Source organism: Bos indicus x Bos taurus, chromosome 5, assembly GCF_003369695.1.
Source record: "Bos indicus x Bos taurus breed Angus x Brahman F1 hybrid chromosome 5, Bos_hybrid_MaternalHap_v2.0, whole genome shotgun sequence".
Classification (NCBI taxonomy): Eukaryota; Metazoa; Chordata; class Mammalia; order Artiodactyla; family Bovidae; genus Bos; species Bos indicus x Bos taurus.
Genome location: NC_040080.1, coordinates 67,689,920 through 67,707,285, shown reverse-complemented (window position 1 = coordinate 67,707,285; position 17,366 = coordinate 67,689,920). Strand labels below are relative to the sequence as shown.

The window sequence follows — 17,366 nt, the reverse complement described above, 5'->3', positions numbered from 1 at the left end:
CCCATTCTGGTACTCTTGCCTGGAAAATCCATTGGACAGAGGAGCTGGTGGGTTACAATCCATGGGGTCACACGAGTTGGACACCACTTGTTGACCAAACCACTTACAAAGGTATTTGGGGGGAGTGGTTGCCAGAATTGAGTTACATGCAATCTATTAAATCAATGCCAAATATTTGGGCTTTTGAAGATATTCCAAACTATTATGTGTTAATGCTCTACTTGCAGTCTAAAAGCATATTTATTTTAAAAAATCTAAGCACATAGATGTGTTTGTACCTTTGCTAAGCAGTTTATCATAACAGATTTGCTGTGAGTGGTAATTTTCTAAGCAAAGACAAATCGCACTGAATCCTGAAACCAAATGATGGTGAAACGTCATGAAATGGTAGCTATTAGTTTAATACAGTGCAGTGCCATCTAGATTTAGATAAGCCTTTTCCTCATTACTTCTACTATGATTTAAATAGACAATCAGTTCAGTTCAGTTCAGTCGCTCAGTTGTGTCTGACTCTTTGTGACCCCATGAATTGCAGCACACCAGGCCCCCTGTCCATCACTGTCTTCCGGAGTTCACTAAAACTCATGTCCATCAAGTCGGTGATGCCATCCAGCCATCTCATCCTCTGTCATCCCTTTCTCCTCCTGCCCCCAATCCCTCCCAGCATCAGAGTCTTTTCCAATGAGTGAACTCCTCGCATGAGGTGGCCAAAGTACTGGAGTTTCAGCTTTAGCATCATTCCTTCCAAAGAACACCCAGGGCTGATCTCCTTTAAATAGACAGTAGAAAAGATATTTATTGTAGTTTTAAATCCTCATTTACCCACTTTTTCTAAAAAAAAGAAAAAGAAACAAACTGTTAATTTGGTTCATGACATAGTCATGACATAGAAATGACGAAATTATGTCAAGAAGCCTTCTATTTGTGGGAAAATGGACTTGGAGAAGCAGCAGAGAAGGACATTGAAGCTCATAGATTCCAGAATCAGGCAGCCTCTTCTAGAATTATGGGTACCACCTGCTAGTTGTGCCTTTCAGAGAAGACCAAATCTCACTACAATTATGTCATTCATAAAGTGGCAACAGTAATAGCACACACACCATAGGGTTGTTGTGAGAATTAAATGAGTTAATGTATGTATCCAAAGCATTTAGAACACTGTAAGGCTTTGAAGGATGTTTGATTATCATTACTATTGTCACAGAGATCCAACCAGTCCATCTTAAAGGAGATCAGTCCTGGGTGTTCATTGGAAGGAGTGATACTGAAGCTGAAACCCCAATGCTTTGGCTACCTGATGCGAAGAGCTGACTCATTTGAAAAGACACTGATGCTGGGGAAGATTGAGGACAGGAGGAGAAGGGGACAATAGAGGATGAGATGGCTGGATGTGGCATCACCGACTCAATGGACATGAGTTTGGGTGAACTCCTGGAGTTAGTGATGGACAGAGAGGCCTGGTGTGCTGCTGTTCATGGGGTTGCAAAGAGTTGGACACGACTGAGCAACTGAACTGACCTGTTGTCATTAAGCATTTTGGTTTGCATATTGAGGGGTATTATGTTTCGGTGTAAATGTGTCTTCTCTCTCTCTCTCTCTCGCTTTGTTTCAATCTTTTTCTGTTTCTCTAATAACAGAGACTGCCAATTTTCCTCTAGTACCCACTGTCTCTTTCTTCCTTTTAGTAATACAACTTCTCCCTTAAGAGAACACATGTTAACTACATTTATTAGACTCCCTTGCCAATAGGTAATATTTGAAATTTTTGGTCACTTTCTCTGAGGCTTGTCCTCTCAATATTTTCCCACTTCCTTGGACTGGACTACAGTGATGGTTCTGGTGAACCACCATCAACCATGCAAATAAAAACAACACTAGAGGATTTCAGAGAAATAAGAGAAGGAAACTGACTCCTTGATGGTGATTTTGTGAATCTGAGCCATCTACTGAGTCTTGACCACTCATCTACATGCTACCTATGACATAAAAGAGAAATAGACTTCTGTCTTATTTGAACCACTGCATTTTGGATTTTTTTCACATGATCTTAGTCTAGACCATAACAGAAAAAGTCATCTCTTTCTGTCTCCACTTCAATAGTAGATTAAAGATAATTAGTTTCCTTGTAGGGCTATTATCAAAAGAATGTAGAAGAAAAACATTTAATGTAGAAACTGACATGTTATGTTTCCTTCCTTTTGTGAATATGGGAGCATATTATCATTATATTATCTGCTTGACTTTCTGTATATAAAATATGTTGCATATTTGCTTTTTTTCTGCAGACTTTTCAGGTTTTCAAATTGAATCTCTAAAATCAGGGTGAATAAAATTGTCAGCTTATCATATGTGATGTGATATCAGTTTGAATGATAATTTAAAGAATTAAATTAATGATAATTTCTCATACATGATTTAAAAATCTTTTTGATTAAATAAGCTTAGAACACTTTATAAACACTTTGCCCCATCCTCTTCTTTTTAAAGTTTGCAGTTCTCATTAACAGTAAGATCTGGAAAATTCCTATGAAAAGAAACCTACTTTAGTATTTGGTACATTATATGACAAACATAATGCTTGGCCTGAAAACACTTTTTCTTTTTGTAACACAAATGAATACCACACAGGAGAATGTTATTAAGAAAACAGTTTAAAAAAATGATTATTCAGGCCCATAAACACTTGGAAATGTGTGAAAACACTTCATTTTTCTATTTGTCACAATGACTGAGTAGTTGCTGTGACATTTAGTGGGTGAGAGTCAGGGACCCTTAACATACTATAAGAGGGACATTACTTCATAACATCTTTCTTATCCCCAATATTGTGTCCATTGATTTTTTGTCCACTTCTTTTATGGAGTTTGTGGACAGTTGAAGGTATGTTATTAATAAAAGACAACTGTTGGACTTCTAGATTGAACCCAGATCAGCCTCCTTATTGGATACTATCTCTGGGGTGAGATTTTCTGATTTAGGTATTGTGATGCTAAGGAATCATGAGCACATTCAAAGATGGTAAAGCATCTGCCTGCAATGCGGGAGACCTAGGTTCAATCCCTGGGTTCGATCCCCGGTTTGGGAAGATTCCCTGGAGAAGGAAATGGCAACCCACTCCAGTACTCTTGCCTAGAAAATTCCATGGATAGAGGAGCCTCGTGGGCTAAGTCCATGGGGTGGCAAAGAGTCGGAGACGCCTGAGTGATTTCACATGATATACATTCACATTTTACAAGTTCTGATAACCTTTCTCTTTAGGATTTTCCTTAGTATATTGTTGTTGTTTTTTTTTTTTTTTTTTGAGAAATAACACTAAACGAGTTCTGATATTAAATAAAATTAGAGGTGAAATTGGAAGAAGAAAAAATTTTAAATGTTATTCCATTGCTTACTCACTGCTAGAGACATATCAAAGCAAAACACTTCTAAACGTCCAGACATCTGTGTTTTCTTTGTTTTAAACCATAGTTAACTGAATTGTAATCCTTAGTTTATCTAAGTGCACTGTAAACATGCTAGAATTCAGCACTCCAGAGTTTCAGGATTTTGATTTAGAAAGTCTGTGATGCTCAGGCATTTGGTATTTAGGTAGATGCTGATGGTCTCATAATATTGGTAGGCTGCAAATGCATGGCAAGATCCTAGAACTTATCAGCACCATGCACGGAGAGCAACTGCCGTTTATTGTTTTTCTTGTCTGGAATGCTTCCTTTCAGTAGTCTCTGTTTATTCTATTCTCATCATTCAGGGTTCAGCTAAATGCTCTGTTGAAAAGATCTCCCATGAACACAATCCCTTCCTCCCCACCCACTTTCTATGTCAGGATGCGTTTTTATTTCTTCCTTATAGCACATTACCTTATCTATAATATATGTGATTAAGATATTACCTGCATGTGTGGGTTTTTTCTTGTGTCATTACTAGCTATGACGTGCAAGAAGACAATGGCACCCCACACCAGTACTCTTGTCTGGAAAATCCCATGGATGGAGGTGCCTGGGAGGCTGCAGTCCATGAGGTCGCTAAGAGTTGGACACAACTGAGCGACTTCACTTTCATTTTTCACTTTGATGCATTGGAGAAGGAAATGGCAACCCACTCCAGTGTTCTTGCCTGGAGAATCCCAGGGACGGGGGAGCCTGGTGGGCTGCCGTCTATGGGGTCACACAGAGTCGGACACGACTGAAGTTACTTAGCAGTAGCAGCTATGATGTGATAAGATAGCTCAGTGAAAGTTGTCTTATTCATAGTTCTTTCTACAAGGTGAACAAATCTCTCTTCTAAATATTTTTCTGACTGAATGAATGAGCATCTCACATAAGAAGTTTATTTATAATATTAGTGAACATGATAAATTTTCTTGTAATATTAGAATTCATTAAATTTTGGTGAAAACCTCTCTTGCTCTTTCATTTTCTCAAGGGTTTTACTTCTCACAGTATTAGATGAGTGGTATGAAAATATTCTAGCATGTGTGATTCTATGTCCATCAGTTTCTATAGCCTAATTATTTGTTGCTGTTGTAATGTTCCTTAGTATTTCAGAAGATTTGCTTACTGCTGGGTGGGGAGAGGATTTGAGCAGGGGAAGGAAGAATATATTCAGTCTACCTATAATTTTGTTATCAAACACAAGTTTGTGTGCCTGACACACAGTGAGGCCAGACATACCAAAATGTTGGAATTTGGAGCAGAGAAAGGTTTATTGCAGGGACAAGTAAGAATGGGTGGCTTGTGCTCATGCTTTTGAACTCCCAAATCTCTGAGGGTTTTAGTAAAGCATTTTTAAAGGCAAAGTGAAGGAGTGATCTCCCAGGGTGTGTGATCAGCTAGTGCACAATTCTCTGATTGTTTCCTGGTGATCAGTCCTTAGGTACTAATAGGTCTGGGGGCCAAGTGCTCATGATCATTAAATAGTTAATCTCTTTCATTTGGTGGTGGTTTTAGCATCTTAAAAACTCAGGAAATATACATCAGTTACTATTATCTAGGTATTTCAGAGAGGAGTTAAAGCAGAGGATAATGGGGGAGGGGTCTGTCCCAGGAAGGCCCCCTTAGGGTCCTGTTTGGATATATTTTCACCAACCAGCAGTAATGTCAAGTAATGAAAATTTTGTTTGTAATATTCCTAATTTTGCTGAAAAAAATAAAATGAATGTACATGTCCTATTTTTAATCTAAGAAAATATTTACATATTTGCATTTAATTTCCAATGTATGATACAATTATAGAAACTGATTTCTAACATTTATATGTAGTTTTATAAAACCTGAGACAGCAAATGATAACTTCACAATAATTCCTCAGATAGCAATGACTTTGCTATGGCTCAATGACAAAATGAAATGGCTTGTCTGATGAAGCATCGTAGATTCTTCACCTTCCATAATGTTATATATGCCTGCAAGCTTGGTTCATCCCATCACCTCCTCTTTATAACATAAAACCAACTGACAAGTTAAAGGAATGATGCTCCCATTAAATGTCCAGAAACCCTGCTTACCATTATTAATAGCAAATGATTCCTTTTGAAATAAAAGAGTATGTCAGGCTATTATTGGCTATCCTGAAGTCTTTTCAGTACTCTTCTAGAAAGATGGTTTTCCAGGGCAGGTTATTAATTAAAGGGCTTGAATTTCTTCCTCTTTCATAAAGCATATCAGAGAAAATTTCGTTGAGCTATACTCTCTAAAATTATGAATTAGTGACACTTTTACACTGCTATCATTTATAAATCACAATTTCATGTAATAAGGCATAACATAATTTTAAGGAAGGATTAAAGATTAGTAATGAGATCTATAAAGTAGCTAACATTAATGGAGACTGTTCTTTTGACCTAGGGCCTCAAGCCATTGTAAAGTCAAAATGCTAATCAATTTTTCCTTGAATTCTATGAAAAAAAAGTTATTAGAGAAAGTATAAAGTTGGAGATGTTTCCTTTACTATGTAGCTTAACTCCCTACTGAAGCCCCATTTTGCCCCCAAGTAACAATCCTCAAAGGAACAGCACAGTTGTGTATCTTTGACAGGCATATACTACTCAACCTTGATCTGTCATCTCTGCATCCCTTGGTAAGTTTTGCTTTCAGTGTCCTCACACTGATTATTTTCCCACCTCAGTTTTGTTGATGAGGTTCAAATTTGTGGTACATTGTCTGTTAGACAATAACTCAGTTGGTAATTAGGTGGGAAAACTCAAGGTACTCATTAAGTGTAGAAGGGACTGTGAAATTGGATAGGTGTGAGGAAAAATAAAAATAAGACTACATCACTCATTTTCACATTCTAAGAAGTCTGGTTTTATTATCCCAAACCACAACCTTCCCTTTCTCTCTTCGTTAAATGTCTGGCACTAACGTAGAAAATACTTATGGTTTCACTTGTGATTCTTTCATTTGTAGAGCCTAATGACAGATTGGAAAAATTTTTGCATAGAAAATGAAGCTTTAATGATGATTAAGAGGATCAAGAAGTGGCATTTGCTATATCTACCTTCTCTTATTTTGGCTATTTATTCTGGTGTCCTCTTTCTTCATAATTTATCATTATGTTGGATGGATGCCTCTAAATGACACACAAGAACTATTATAAAACTGACAGCATTGAAATAAATAAATCCTGTTCCACAAAATGAAGCTATTAAAGGATGCCGGAAAACAGCATTCCACTAAATATGAGTACATAATATATTATACACAAGTTTATAAAACTGCAGTGTGTATACTAAGCTTAAGTGTCCATAAATTTCTTCAGTTGGTAATTCTGAAATATTAAAAACACTCTTTATTAAGCAATATATTCCTTGTCTTCTTGTTTCTACTAATGTAATTTGTTTTGCACTAAGTTCGATATGTCAAACATTTGAATAACAATAGTAGGAAGAGTAGTAGAAATGGAAGGATTCACTTATTTATATGGTTTATTAAATAGTTAACATTGGTGAAAGTGAAAGTGTTATTTGCTCTTTGTGACCCCATGGACTGTAGCCCACCAGACTCTTCTGTCTATGTAGTTCTCCAGGCAAGAATACTGGAGTGGGTAGCCATTCTCTTCTCCAGGGGATCTTCCCAACCCAAGGATCGAACCCAGGTCTCCTGCACTGCAGGCAGATTCTTTGCTGTCTGAGCCCTCAGGGAAGCCCCTGGTTAAACGGTTTATTTAAATTGTTATGAAGTTTGAGGGCGTCTGAATAGAGGCATTGTAAGGAATCGAAACAGAATGAAAAGTTCCTCTTCTGTTGTAAGTTAGATCTTAATAAATTATGACAGAGATTGGTAGTGGAGGAATTTAGCTTTGACCCAGAATCCTGTGCTTCACTGCTTTAAATATAAGAGCAGCATGTCAGGTAATGTGTTTAAAGTAGAGATACCATGTTTGTTTCAAATGGAGTGAAGATTGTTACCATATCCTTTTGATGATGAACACAGTCTGTTACTAATTCATATATTTTAAAACTCTAAAGGAAAAATGCTATTTAAAAATTTTTTAAAGAAAGCTACATTGTCCTAAGCTGTGTGTGTGTGTTCTTTAATCTCAAAATAGCATGATTAATACCTTGGAAGCATTCATTTCATACAAATATACTTTCTAAATTATAATTCATTTTTAATCCTTAATTTTTACATAGTCTTTTTGATCATGGAGACACCTACTTATCTCCATCCATGGTTGAAATCTGTGGCTTCACCTCATTGCTTCATGGTTTGCTTGGTTGTTTCTCTTTAATGTTCAATTTCTGCCTCTCAGGTATTATTGTGGTACTTGAGGTCTATCTAGTCAAGGCTATGGTTTTTCCTGTGGTCATGTATGGATGTGAGAGTTGGACTATGAAGAAGGCTGAGCCCCGAAGAATTGATGCTTTTGAACTGTGGTGTTGGAGAAGACTCTTGAGAGTCCCTTGGACTGCAACGAGATCCAACCAGTCCATTCTGAAGGAGATCAGCCCTGGGATTTCTTTGGAAGGAATGATGCTAAAACTGAAACTCCAGTACTTTGGCCACCTCATGTGAAGAGTTGACTCATTGGAAAAGACTCTGATGCTGGGGCAGGAGGGGGCAGGATTGGGGGCAGGAGAAGAAGGGGACGACAGAGGATGAGATGGCTGGATGGCATCACTGACTCAATGGATGTGAGTTTGAGTGAACTCTGGGAGTTGGTGATGGATAGGGAGGCCTGGCATGCTGCAATTCATGGCATCGCAAAGAGTCGGACAGGACCGAGCGACTGAACTGAACTAAACTGAACTGAGGCCATCAGTCACTTATTATTTTCTAGTGATGAATATGTAAAGGCATTTAGTTTTACAAAGCAGAATGATATCTCAAACTCCTTACCTTTATGTAAATCAGTATACTTAAAAGATCTTTCAATTAACAGATGAATCAGTCAACAAATATGTACCTAGCAATAGTTACCTGCTAGACATCCTGCTTCCCTGGTGGCTCAGACGGTAAAGCGTCTGCCTGCAATGTGGGAGACCTAGGTTCAATTCCTGGGTCAGGAAGATCCCCTGGAGAAGGAAATGGCAATCCACTCCAGCACTTTTGCCTGGAAAACCAGTCCACGGGGTCACAAAGAGTCGGACAGGACTGAGCAACTTCACTTTCACTTTCAGACATCCTGCTAGGGAAAACAGTTTGAAGGGAGGAATTAAAGAAAAGAAAAAATCACCCATTTGATTTGCTTATGTATTTTGTATGCTATATACCTTACTGCTAACATAATGTGTCCCAGGTACTATGTCAGTTACGAAGGATCAAATAATGAATACTGTCACTTACCTATCTTTTTGGGTGCACATTTGACAATTGAAAATAACAGTAGGTTAGTAGCAGCAGTTGCTGCTGCTGCTAACTCACTTCAGTCGTGTCCGACTCTGTGTGACCCTATGGACAGAAGCCCTCCAGGCTCCTCTGTCCACAGGATTATCCAGGCAAAAGTACTGGAGTGGGTTGCGTGACTAAATATGATTATTACTCTAACTGGGATACATATACGGTTATCTAAAAATGTTTTTTAGAGAGACATGATCTATTCTAAAAACAGAGGGGTTCAATTCAGTTCAGTCACTCAGTGGTGTCCGACTCTTTGCGACCCCATAATCGCAGCACGCCAGGCCTCCCTGTCCATCACCAACTCCCAGAGTTCACTCAAACTAACGTCCATCAAGTCGGTGATGCCATCCAGCCATCTCATCCTCTGTCATCCCTTTCTCTTCCTGCCCCCAATCCCTCTCAGCATCAGAGTCTTTTCCAATGAGTCAACTCTTCTCATGAGGTGGCCAAAGTACCGGAGTTTCAGCTTTAGCATCATTCCTTCCAAAGAAATCCCAGGGCTAATCTCCCCCAGAATGGAATGGTTGGATCTCCTGGCAGTCCAAGGGACTCTCAGGAGTTTCTCCAATACCACAGTTCAAAAGCATCAATACTTCGGCACTCAGCTTTCTTCACAGTCCAACTCTCACATCCATACATGACTACTGGAAAAACCATAGCCTTGACTAGATGGACCTTTGTTGGCAAAGTAATGTCTCTGCTTTTCAATATGTTGTCTAGGTTGGTCATAACTTTCCTTCCAAGGAGTAAGTGTCTTTTAATTTCATGGCTGTAGTCACCATCTGCAGTGATTTTGGAGCCTCATAAAACAAAGTCTGAGACTGTTTCCATTGTTTCCCCATCTATTTTCCATGAAGTGATAGGACCGGATGCCATGATCTTCTTTTTCTGAATGTTGAGCTTTAAGCCAACTTTTACCTCTCCTCTTTCACTTTCATCAAGAGGCTTTTTAGTTCCTCTTCACTTTCTGCCATAAGGGTGGTGTCATCTGCATATCTGAGGTTATTTATATTTCTCCTGGCAATCTTGATTCCAGCCTGTGCTTCTTCTAGCCCAGCGTTTCTCAGGATGTACTCTGCATATAAATTAAATAAGCAGGGTGACAATATACAGCCTTGATGTACACCTTTTCCTATTTGGAACCAGTCTATTGTTCCATGTCCAGTTCTAACTGTTGCTTCCTGACCTGCATGCAGGTTTCTCAAGAGTGGGTCAGGTGGTCTGGTATTCCCATCTCTTTTCTGAATTTACCACAGTTTATTGTGATCCACACAGTCAAAGGCTTGGCATAGTCAATAAGGCAGAAATAGATGTCTTTCTGGAACTCTCTTGCTTTTTCCATGATCCAGCAGATGTTAACAATTTGATCTCTGTTTCCTTTGCCTTTTCTAAAACCAGCTTGAACATCTGGAATTTCACAGTTCACATATTGGTGAAGCCTATCTTGGAGAATTTTGAGCATTACTTTACTAGTGTGTGTGTATTCTAAAAATAGGGGGGTTAATAAAATTTAATTAGGAAGACTAAAAAAGTGTGCTTTTGGGGAGTTGGAAGAGAAAGGGAGAGGAGAGCGTTAGGAAAAAATAACACAGAATTTTTAAAATTGGAGTTTAATTGATTTACAATATTGTATTAGTGAAACTATTTTTTTAGTGAAACTATTTTTTAGTTAAAGCTTTTTTACAAGTATTTATTCTCTTTCTACTATGTACTATTCATTGTTCTAGGTACTGGGGATCCAGCAGTGATGGGGACCAGAATCCATATCTTCCTGGGAGCTTACACTCTAGGGGGCAAAAACACATGAAACAACCATGTGCATTCAGAATTAGAGACCATGCTAAGTGGTATAGAGAAGAAAAAAAAGGGAAAGTTTTAAGAAGTACTGGGAGATGTGGCTATTCTAAATAACATGGTCAAGAAAGGACACATCGGTAAGTTGCCATTTGAGTAATCAGAAAGAAGTAAGAGTATAAGCTGTGTGTCTACCAGTGGGAAGAGCATTTCAGGTAGAAGGTACAATAGTGCTCTCAGGCAGAACAAGCTGAAGTATAAAGAAAAGGAAAAAAAAAAGAAGAAGCTGGAGCGGCAATAGAGGATCAGACTGTGAACTGTCTTTGAAGCCATTTTGACAACTGTGGTTTTTACCAAAGTAAAAAACCAGAGAGAAATGAGAGACTTTGTGATATTCTGAGTGGAGTAGGATTTTTATCTGACTTATATTTTAACATTTTTAGTCTAACAACTCTGTCATGCAGGCTGTAGTGGGAGTGGGAAAGGTAAAGGGCATGGGGATCAGTCGGAGACGATTAGAGCAATTCAGGAAAAAGTTGACTGTGGTTTTTATCAGAGTGGTATCAGTGAGATGGTGGAGTTGATCAGATGAGTATAAAACCATGAAGGCAAGAGAGAGTCTGAGTTGTGAAAAAATGAAAGAAGCCTTAAATAACTGGCCCCTGTTCATCAAGAGAGAACCTGTAAGAAGGAAGGCTAGAGAGAGGGGCAGAGCCCTCTGCAGGGAGCATCTTGCAAGCTATACTGAAGACTTTATCACAAGGGCCCTGGAAACCCATTGAAATATTTTAAACAAAATTGTTAAATAACTTAACCTCTTAAAGCAACACACCTTCATTATTTCACAGCTCCCACCTGAAAGAAATCGAGGCACTAATTTCTCTGATCAGGGTCTTGTTGTTGGTCAGTCGCTTAGTTGTGTCCAACCCTTTGTGATTCCATGGACTGCAGCGTGCCAGGCTTAACTGTCCTTCCTGTCTCAAACTCATGTCCACCGAGTCAATGATGCCATCCAATCATCTAATCCTCTGTCACACCCTTCTCCTCCTGCCCTCAGTCTTTCCCAATCAGGATGTTGACCAGGCTGTGATCCTATCTGGAATGAGGAGTTTCTGCTGCTGCTGCTGCTAAGTTACTTCAGTCGTGTCCAACTCTGTGAGACCCCATAGATGGCAGCCCACCAGGCTCCCCCGTCACTGGGATTCTCTAGGCAAGAATACTGGAGTGGGTTGCCATTTCCTTCTCCAGTGCATGAAAGTGAAAAATGAAAGTGAAGTCGCTCAGCTGTGTCGGACTCTTAGCAACCCCAAGGACTGCAGCCCACCAGTCTCCTCCATCCATGGGATTTTCCAGGCAAGAGTACTGGAGTGGGTTGCCATTGCCTTCCCCAGAGGAGTCTTCTAGGTGTATTCAAACTCAGAATTGAGTTTCTTAGAGTTTTAAGACTAAGGTCACCAATTCCTAGATGCTGTTCCTCCCCATTAGAATTCATACTAAAGCTCTTTGCTTCTTCTTGGCCAGCAAGAGAACATATTTCTTTTTAAGAGTACCTAATTAGATCATGACTATTCAGGAAAATATCTCTTATTAATCATAGTAACTAATTAAAGATATTAGTTACACCTGAAAAATCTTTGCATCTTTGTCATAACGTAATATAATCATGGAAGGATAAACCATTACTTTTATCTTATTCAAAGGAAAGTTATAAGTATCATTCATACCCAGGGGAAGGAAATTGAACAAGGCATATATAGCAGGGTGTGGAAATCTTGGGGGCCATTTTATGATTCTGCCTACAGGATAGTGGTATAAGTCAATCTGCAGGTTATATAGTGAACAAAACACCATGCTCTTTTCAGTCTTTCTGGTTTCTGAGTGTTTTATCTAGGGTAGACTGAAGGACACCAGAGGGAAAATAAGACAAGTTAAGCAGCAAGATGCCAGCTGGGAATAGTCTGCATTAAAAGTTATTATCTATTTAATCTTACTAATGAGACTTGGAGAGTAAAAGGATCAGAACAAAAAATGATACCTAACTTTTGACATGACCGCTAAATGAATATATAGTTATTTTGCAGTCCAGATAATATGTAGGAACTATAGATATCAATGGAATGGAGAGAATGTAAGAAAATGATGTTAATTAATATACTAGGTATAAAAGGTCTTGCAGCTTCCTCTTGAGACTTTAGAAGTGTTTAGTTGAGTTGCCACGTAGGGAGTTGACTCTTCAACTGGACAGACTGTATGGAGAAGCCCTGTGACCACATGGAAAGGCAAAGCCAGGGAAGCTTAGCTTTCCCTCCATCACTGCTGAGGAGTCATATATATGTAAGACTTCTGGGATCTTTCAGAAGAGACCAGCTAAATACCACTTATTGACCTCCAGTTGACGTAGCATGAAATCCAGCAATCACTCGGCCAAATTCTGCATGAAATGTTGAGCCTCAAACTGTGCTTTGTATATGATGAAGAATTATAGAGAAATAGAGGCAAAGGCATGGAAAGGTAAAAGGGACCTGAAATAAAGTGAAACAGAGTAAGTGTGAGTAAGGCACACAGAGGAAAGAGATTTACGAGGTTGCCATGATGAGTGGAACTTTAGCAAGAATAAATGTTTAGTGACATTTTTAAAGAAATAATACAATGTGATATGCTATGTCATCTCCTCCTTAATGTTCTGACAAAAGCCCCACCCAAGATTTCCATAGCTTTTTAATGTTTTTGAAAGACAGCTCTTATTTTTCTAGGCTGAAACTAGATTTAATACAAGAAGAAGACAGTTTTATCTGGGTTACATTTAAAATCATGAACCAGGTTCATAAATAATCAGAAACTCAACACTCTCAAGGAACATAGAATTTTAAAGTGATGCTGCTGCTTCCCTGGTGGTCTAGTGGTTAAGAAGCCTCCTGCCAATGCAGGAGGGTACAGGTTTGATCCCTAGTATGGGAAGGTCCCATATGCTTCAGCACAACCTGTGGGCCACAACTACTGAGCCCACGCTCTAGGGCCTGTTGGCTGCAGCTACTGAGAGCATAAGCCAGAAGTACTGAAACCTGTGAGCCTAGAACCTGTGCTCCACAACAAGAGAAGCCGCTGCAAGAAGAAGCCTGTGTACTGCAATGAAGAGTATTCCCCACTCACCTAATCAGAGGGCACACGTGCAGCAACAAAGACATAAAGTAAATAAAATATTAAAAAGAAAAAAAGATGCTGGAACTTAGAATGGAGCCACTGTGTTTGATTGTTGTTTACATTTAACTGATTCACAAACAGTTCTTAGCTTACCACCATACATGTATATATGGAAATGCAAAATATATTAATGTACATTTATTATATGCATATACATTTATATTGTGTATGACATATACACTTATTGCATTTTTAAAAATATCCTCTTTCTCTACTTATGTTCCTACTAAAATTTGAATTATGACTTTAAATAGAATATCAATTCCAAAATAGTATATGAAAAAAAAGCCCCTATGTTTTGAGATTTGTCTTTAGCTTTATCACTTTTCTGTCTTCTAAATTTTTAACATCATTTTTATTTGCTCTGCTTTATTTTTGACTTACCTTTTCCTTTTTACACTAACACATGAAGCTAATCATGGCATTTGAGCAAAGGGAAATAGATGCTCCCAGTTTTCTGTTGGTTAAATTCTTGTTTTCCTTGTTCATCTCTCCTGTTCAGCTGTCATGAGCCATCCTTCTTCTAGCACATATTCATCTGCTGCCAGCTTATCTCCCAAAGCACCTTAACCTTCCTGCAAATCTGGTTTCAGGCTCTGTTTTCTCTCTTACCCCCATTTAGCTACATGTCTACTAACCAGGAAGGGAATCGATTTAAACCAATTCTTTTAAGAATAAATCGTGTACACATGCAACCTGACAAATATAGCTCAAGCCATAAGAATCATGAGGGGAAACACAATTTCTACATATTGTTATTTTCATATAACAATTTTTTATCTACTTAACTTCTCTCAGTATAAAACTTGTATATCTACTTATTTAGATGACTTTTAAGCTTTTTCACCCATAAAAATTGGAAATAGAGTGCTGCTCATTAACCCACTTGGTGATGCATAGATTGATTTCGATTTACACCTTTAGGAAAGGGATATCTGTTGAGAACTTCAGAAAAGAAAAGTCTGCGCAAAAATATTTATGATATTTATGTTAGAAAATAATAATTTTGTAGTACAAAACTATTCTACAATGTCATGTATTACTAGTTCTAAATATCTCCAGGCATTGAGATTATCCATCTATGTTTTAAATATATATAAAATCCTGTACCTGTAAACTTTCTGGAGGGTCTATTTTCTGAGCTAATTCTAGTACTGATGACTGTTTCAGTCAGGATCCCAGCAGGTTCAGTGATGAAGGAGACAGAACACATGGCAGAGACGTAGGCAGGGTGAAGAGAACAGCAAAAACCACCATGTCTAGGATTGAAGAAACAAGGGCAGAAAAGTATATACAAAAGTCCACTCAAAGCTGTGGCAGTGAAAAGGGGGCTGCTTGGCTGGCAGTTGTGTAGTTCTTAGAGGATATAGCTATTGCTTTAGAAAAGGCACTAAAACAGAGATACAGAGATATTTGATTTTCTCCCCCTTTTCATCCTGTTAAGTTAATTTATAAGTTCCAGGTGGTTTTACACTGTAACTAGCTTTATTTAAAATATTTCACTTGTTAAGACAGATGACATAACTCAATGAGATAGAGATTTCATTATAACTAATTTACATTTAGATATTACTGAAAGGTATAGATTTTTGATATAACTAATTATTATTTCATGTATTTCATTAAGAGACCTGTAACAAAATTAATACCTCAGGAGATTCTTTTTCCTTTCCTGGAAAATATTGATAAAAATGTCAAAGATAATGCAAATTGTGTGAAGTAGGATTGTGTGTCAAAGATAATGCAAATTGTGTGAAGTAGGATTGTGTTATAATTTTATCAAAACATAAGAGGACTGTATCATATTTTAATTAGCATATTAAAGGGAGTAGAATTTCCAGGTTGATTCAGTATTGTTTGCCAAAATCATTGTGTTGGACTGGAATAAATATATATTCTCTCCCTAGGACTCCTTTTAATTCCCTTACACAGATGTCTTTAAAAATGAAGATCAAAACAACTGTCCTTGTCTCCTCTTTTGTCTTTGGAACATAGTAGGTGCACTGAGGAGAAATAAGAAATACTTAGAGAAGACAAAGTACAAAATACAAGTTGCCTTCATTTTCAAAACCCAGATGTCTCAATAATCTTACTTTTTTTATATTAATTTACCTCACAATGTTCTTTAAAAAATGTGAGTCCTTAAAAACATTTTTCCATTAAATTAAGAAAATAAAAGCTTTTGTTTTTGAGCTAAGTGCAGTATGTTCTAGAAAAACAGTATTCATCCTAAAAAGTCTAAGTTGAGTTTTAGTTAACTCATTTAAGGATAAAAAGGAAAAACACAAATGATTTAGTCAATAGGGAGACTTGTTTAACTGAGAAAAACCTGCTAGCTGATAATTAGCAGAGGGAATTTTACACATCTTTGAAGTTAATTCCCTGATTCAACATTTCCTTTAACTTTTTTATGAGGTGGGTGCACCCATACAAATATTCTTTAATTCACACAAATTATTCAATCAAATTACTTGGTGATTTATGGAAATAGAAGTAAGCAAGGGTTATGCTGGTCTTTAACAAGTGTTTTTGAGCTTTCATATGCCAAAGCACTGCAGTGGTCATAAAAAAGGAAAAAAAAAAAATTTGTCTAGAAGTTAGTTTGATTACATAAGTGAAGTTGGGTTTGTCTGTTTAATGTCCCCTGGTATATTAAAATCTGCAATATAGTTTTTTCCTACATGTTTTCATTCTCCAAGTAATTTGTCCTCATTTTCCATGAGCTCATATACATGTAAAGCTTCTTTGACTCCCACATTCTAGCATTTATATTTATCAGAGTCTATATGCCTCTTGACGAAAACAGAGCTTTTAGTTCAGTATACTTTCCTAAGAAACATTCTTACACCAGTGTCTGAACAGTTCAGAGAGCCACAGGAATAAAATCATGTTTGATTTCTCACCCTCTCCTTTGACTTTGTCACTCAGTCCATCACTACTTGTCACTATGCCCTTTGGGACATTGCTGAGAACCACTCATTATTCACACTGCCACTATCTTTATCTGGAATTCATTTACCATGTGCCAGGGCTACTGAGACAGCCTTCAAGGTAGAGACCCATCTCCAACCTCTCTCCTTTCCAATTTATTCAACCCTCAGCAACTGGAATTATTTCCCTCAAAGCAACATGACCTTCCTTCTCATTATCCTGCAGTAGCTGCCCGTTGTGTTTCTCAAGTCCGATGTTTTGATCCTTGCTTGAAGGCTTGACCTTTGGTTTCACTGTTACCTTCTCTACTTCAATCTTGCTCATATGATCAGTTCTTTCAGGACAGAGTGTGTACCAACCTTCAGACACCTACCCGACTTAGTCATATATTTGGGTATTCCTCCTCCTTTGGAATTAGCTTCTGACTATTACACTGTCTTATGTTTTCCTCTTTCAGAGTTCTGTCCTAGGCTCCATTTCTTCATGTTGCTTTTCTCCAAAAGGCTTGTGTAATTTGTTAAGTTATTGGCTTTTCAAATTTTTATAGTATGTGTTGCTAAACAGCTGGTTATCAAATTCTTTTTATATATATGAAATAAATAT

General features: G+C 37.8%; 1 protein-coding gene across 1 annotated transcript in view; it reads right to left on the bottom strand.

Annotated features, from left to right (window-relative positions):
* The window catches only part of LOC113893534 (histone H2B type 2-E-like), a 47,639-nt gene extending 30,552 nt beyond the window's left edge, over positions 1-17,087 (bottom strand). Inside the window, exon 1 of the mRNA XM_027543471.1 lies at positions 16,967-17,087. Within this exon, the coding sequence (XP_027399272.1) occupies positions 16,967-17,087 (121 nt within the window). The remainder of the gene's footprint in view (positions 1-16,966) is intronic.
* Between the last annotated feature and the right edge of the window lie 279 nt (positions 17,088-17,366).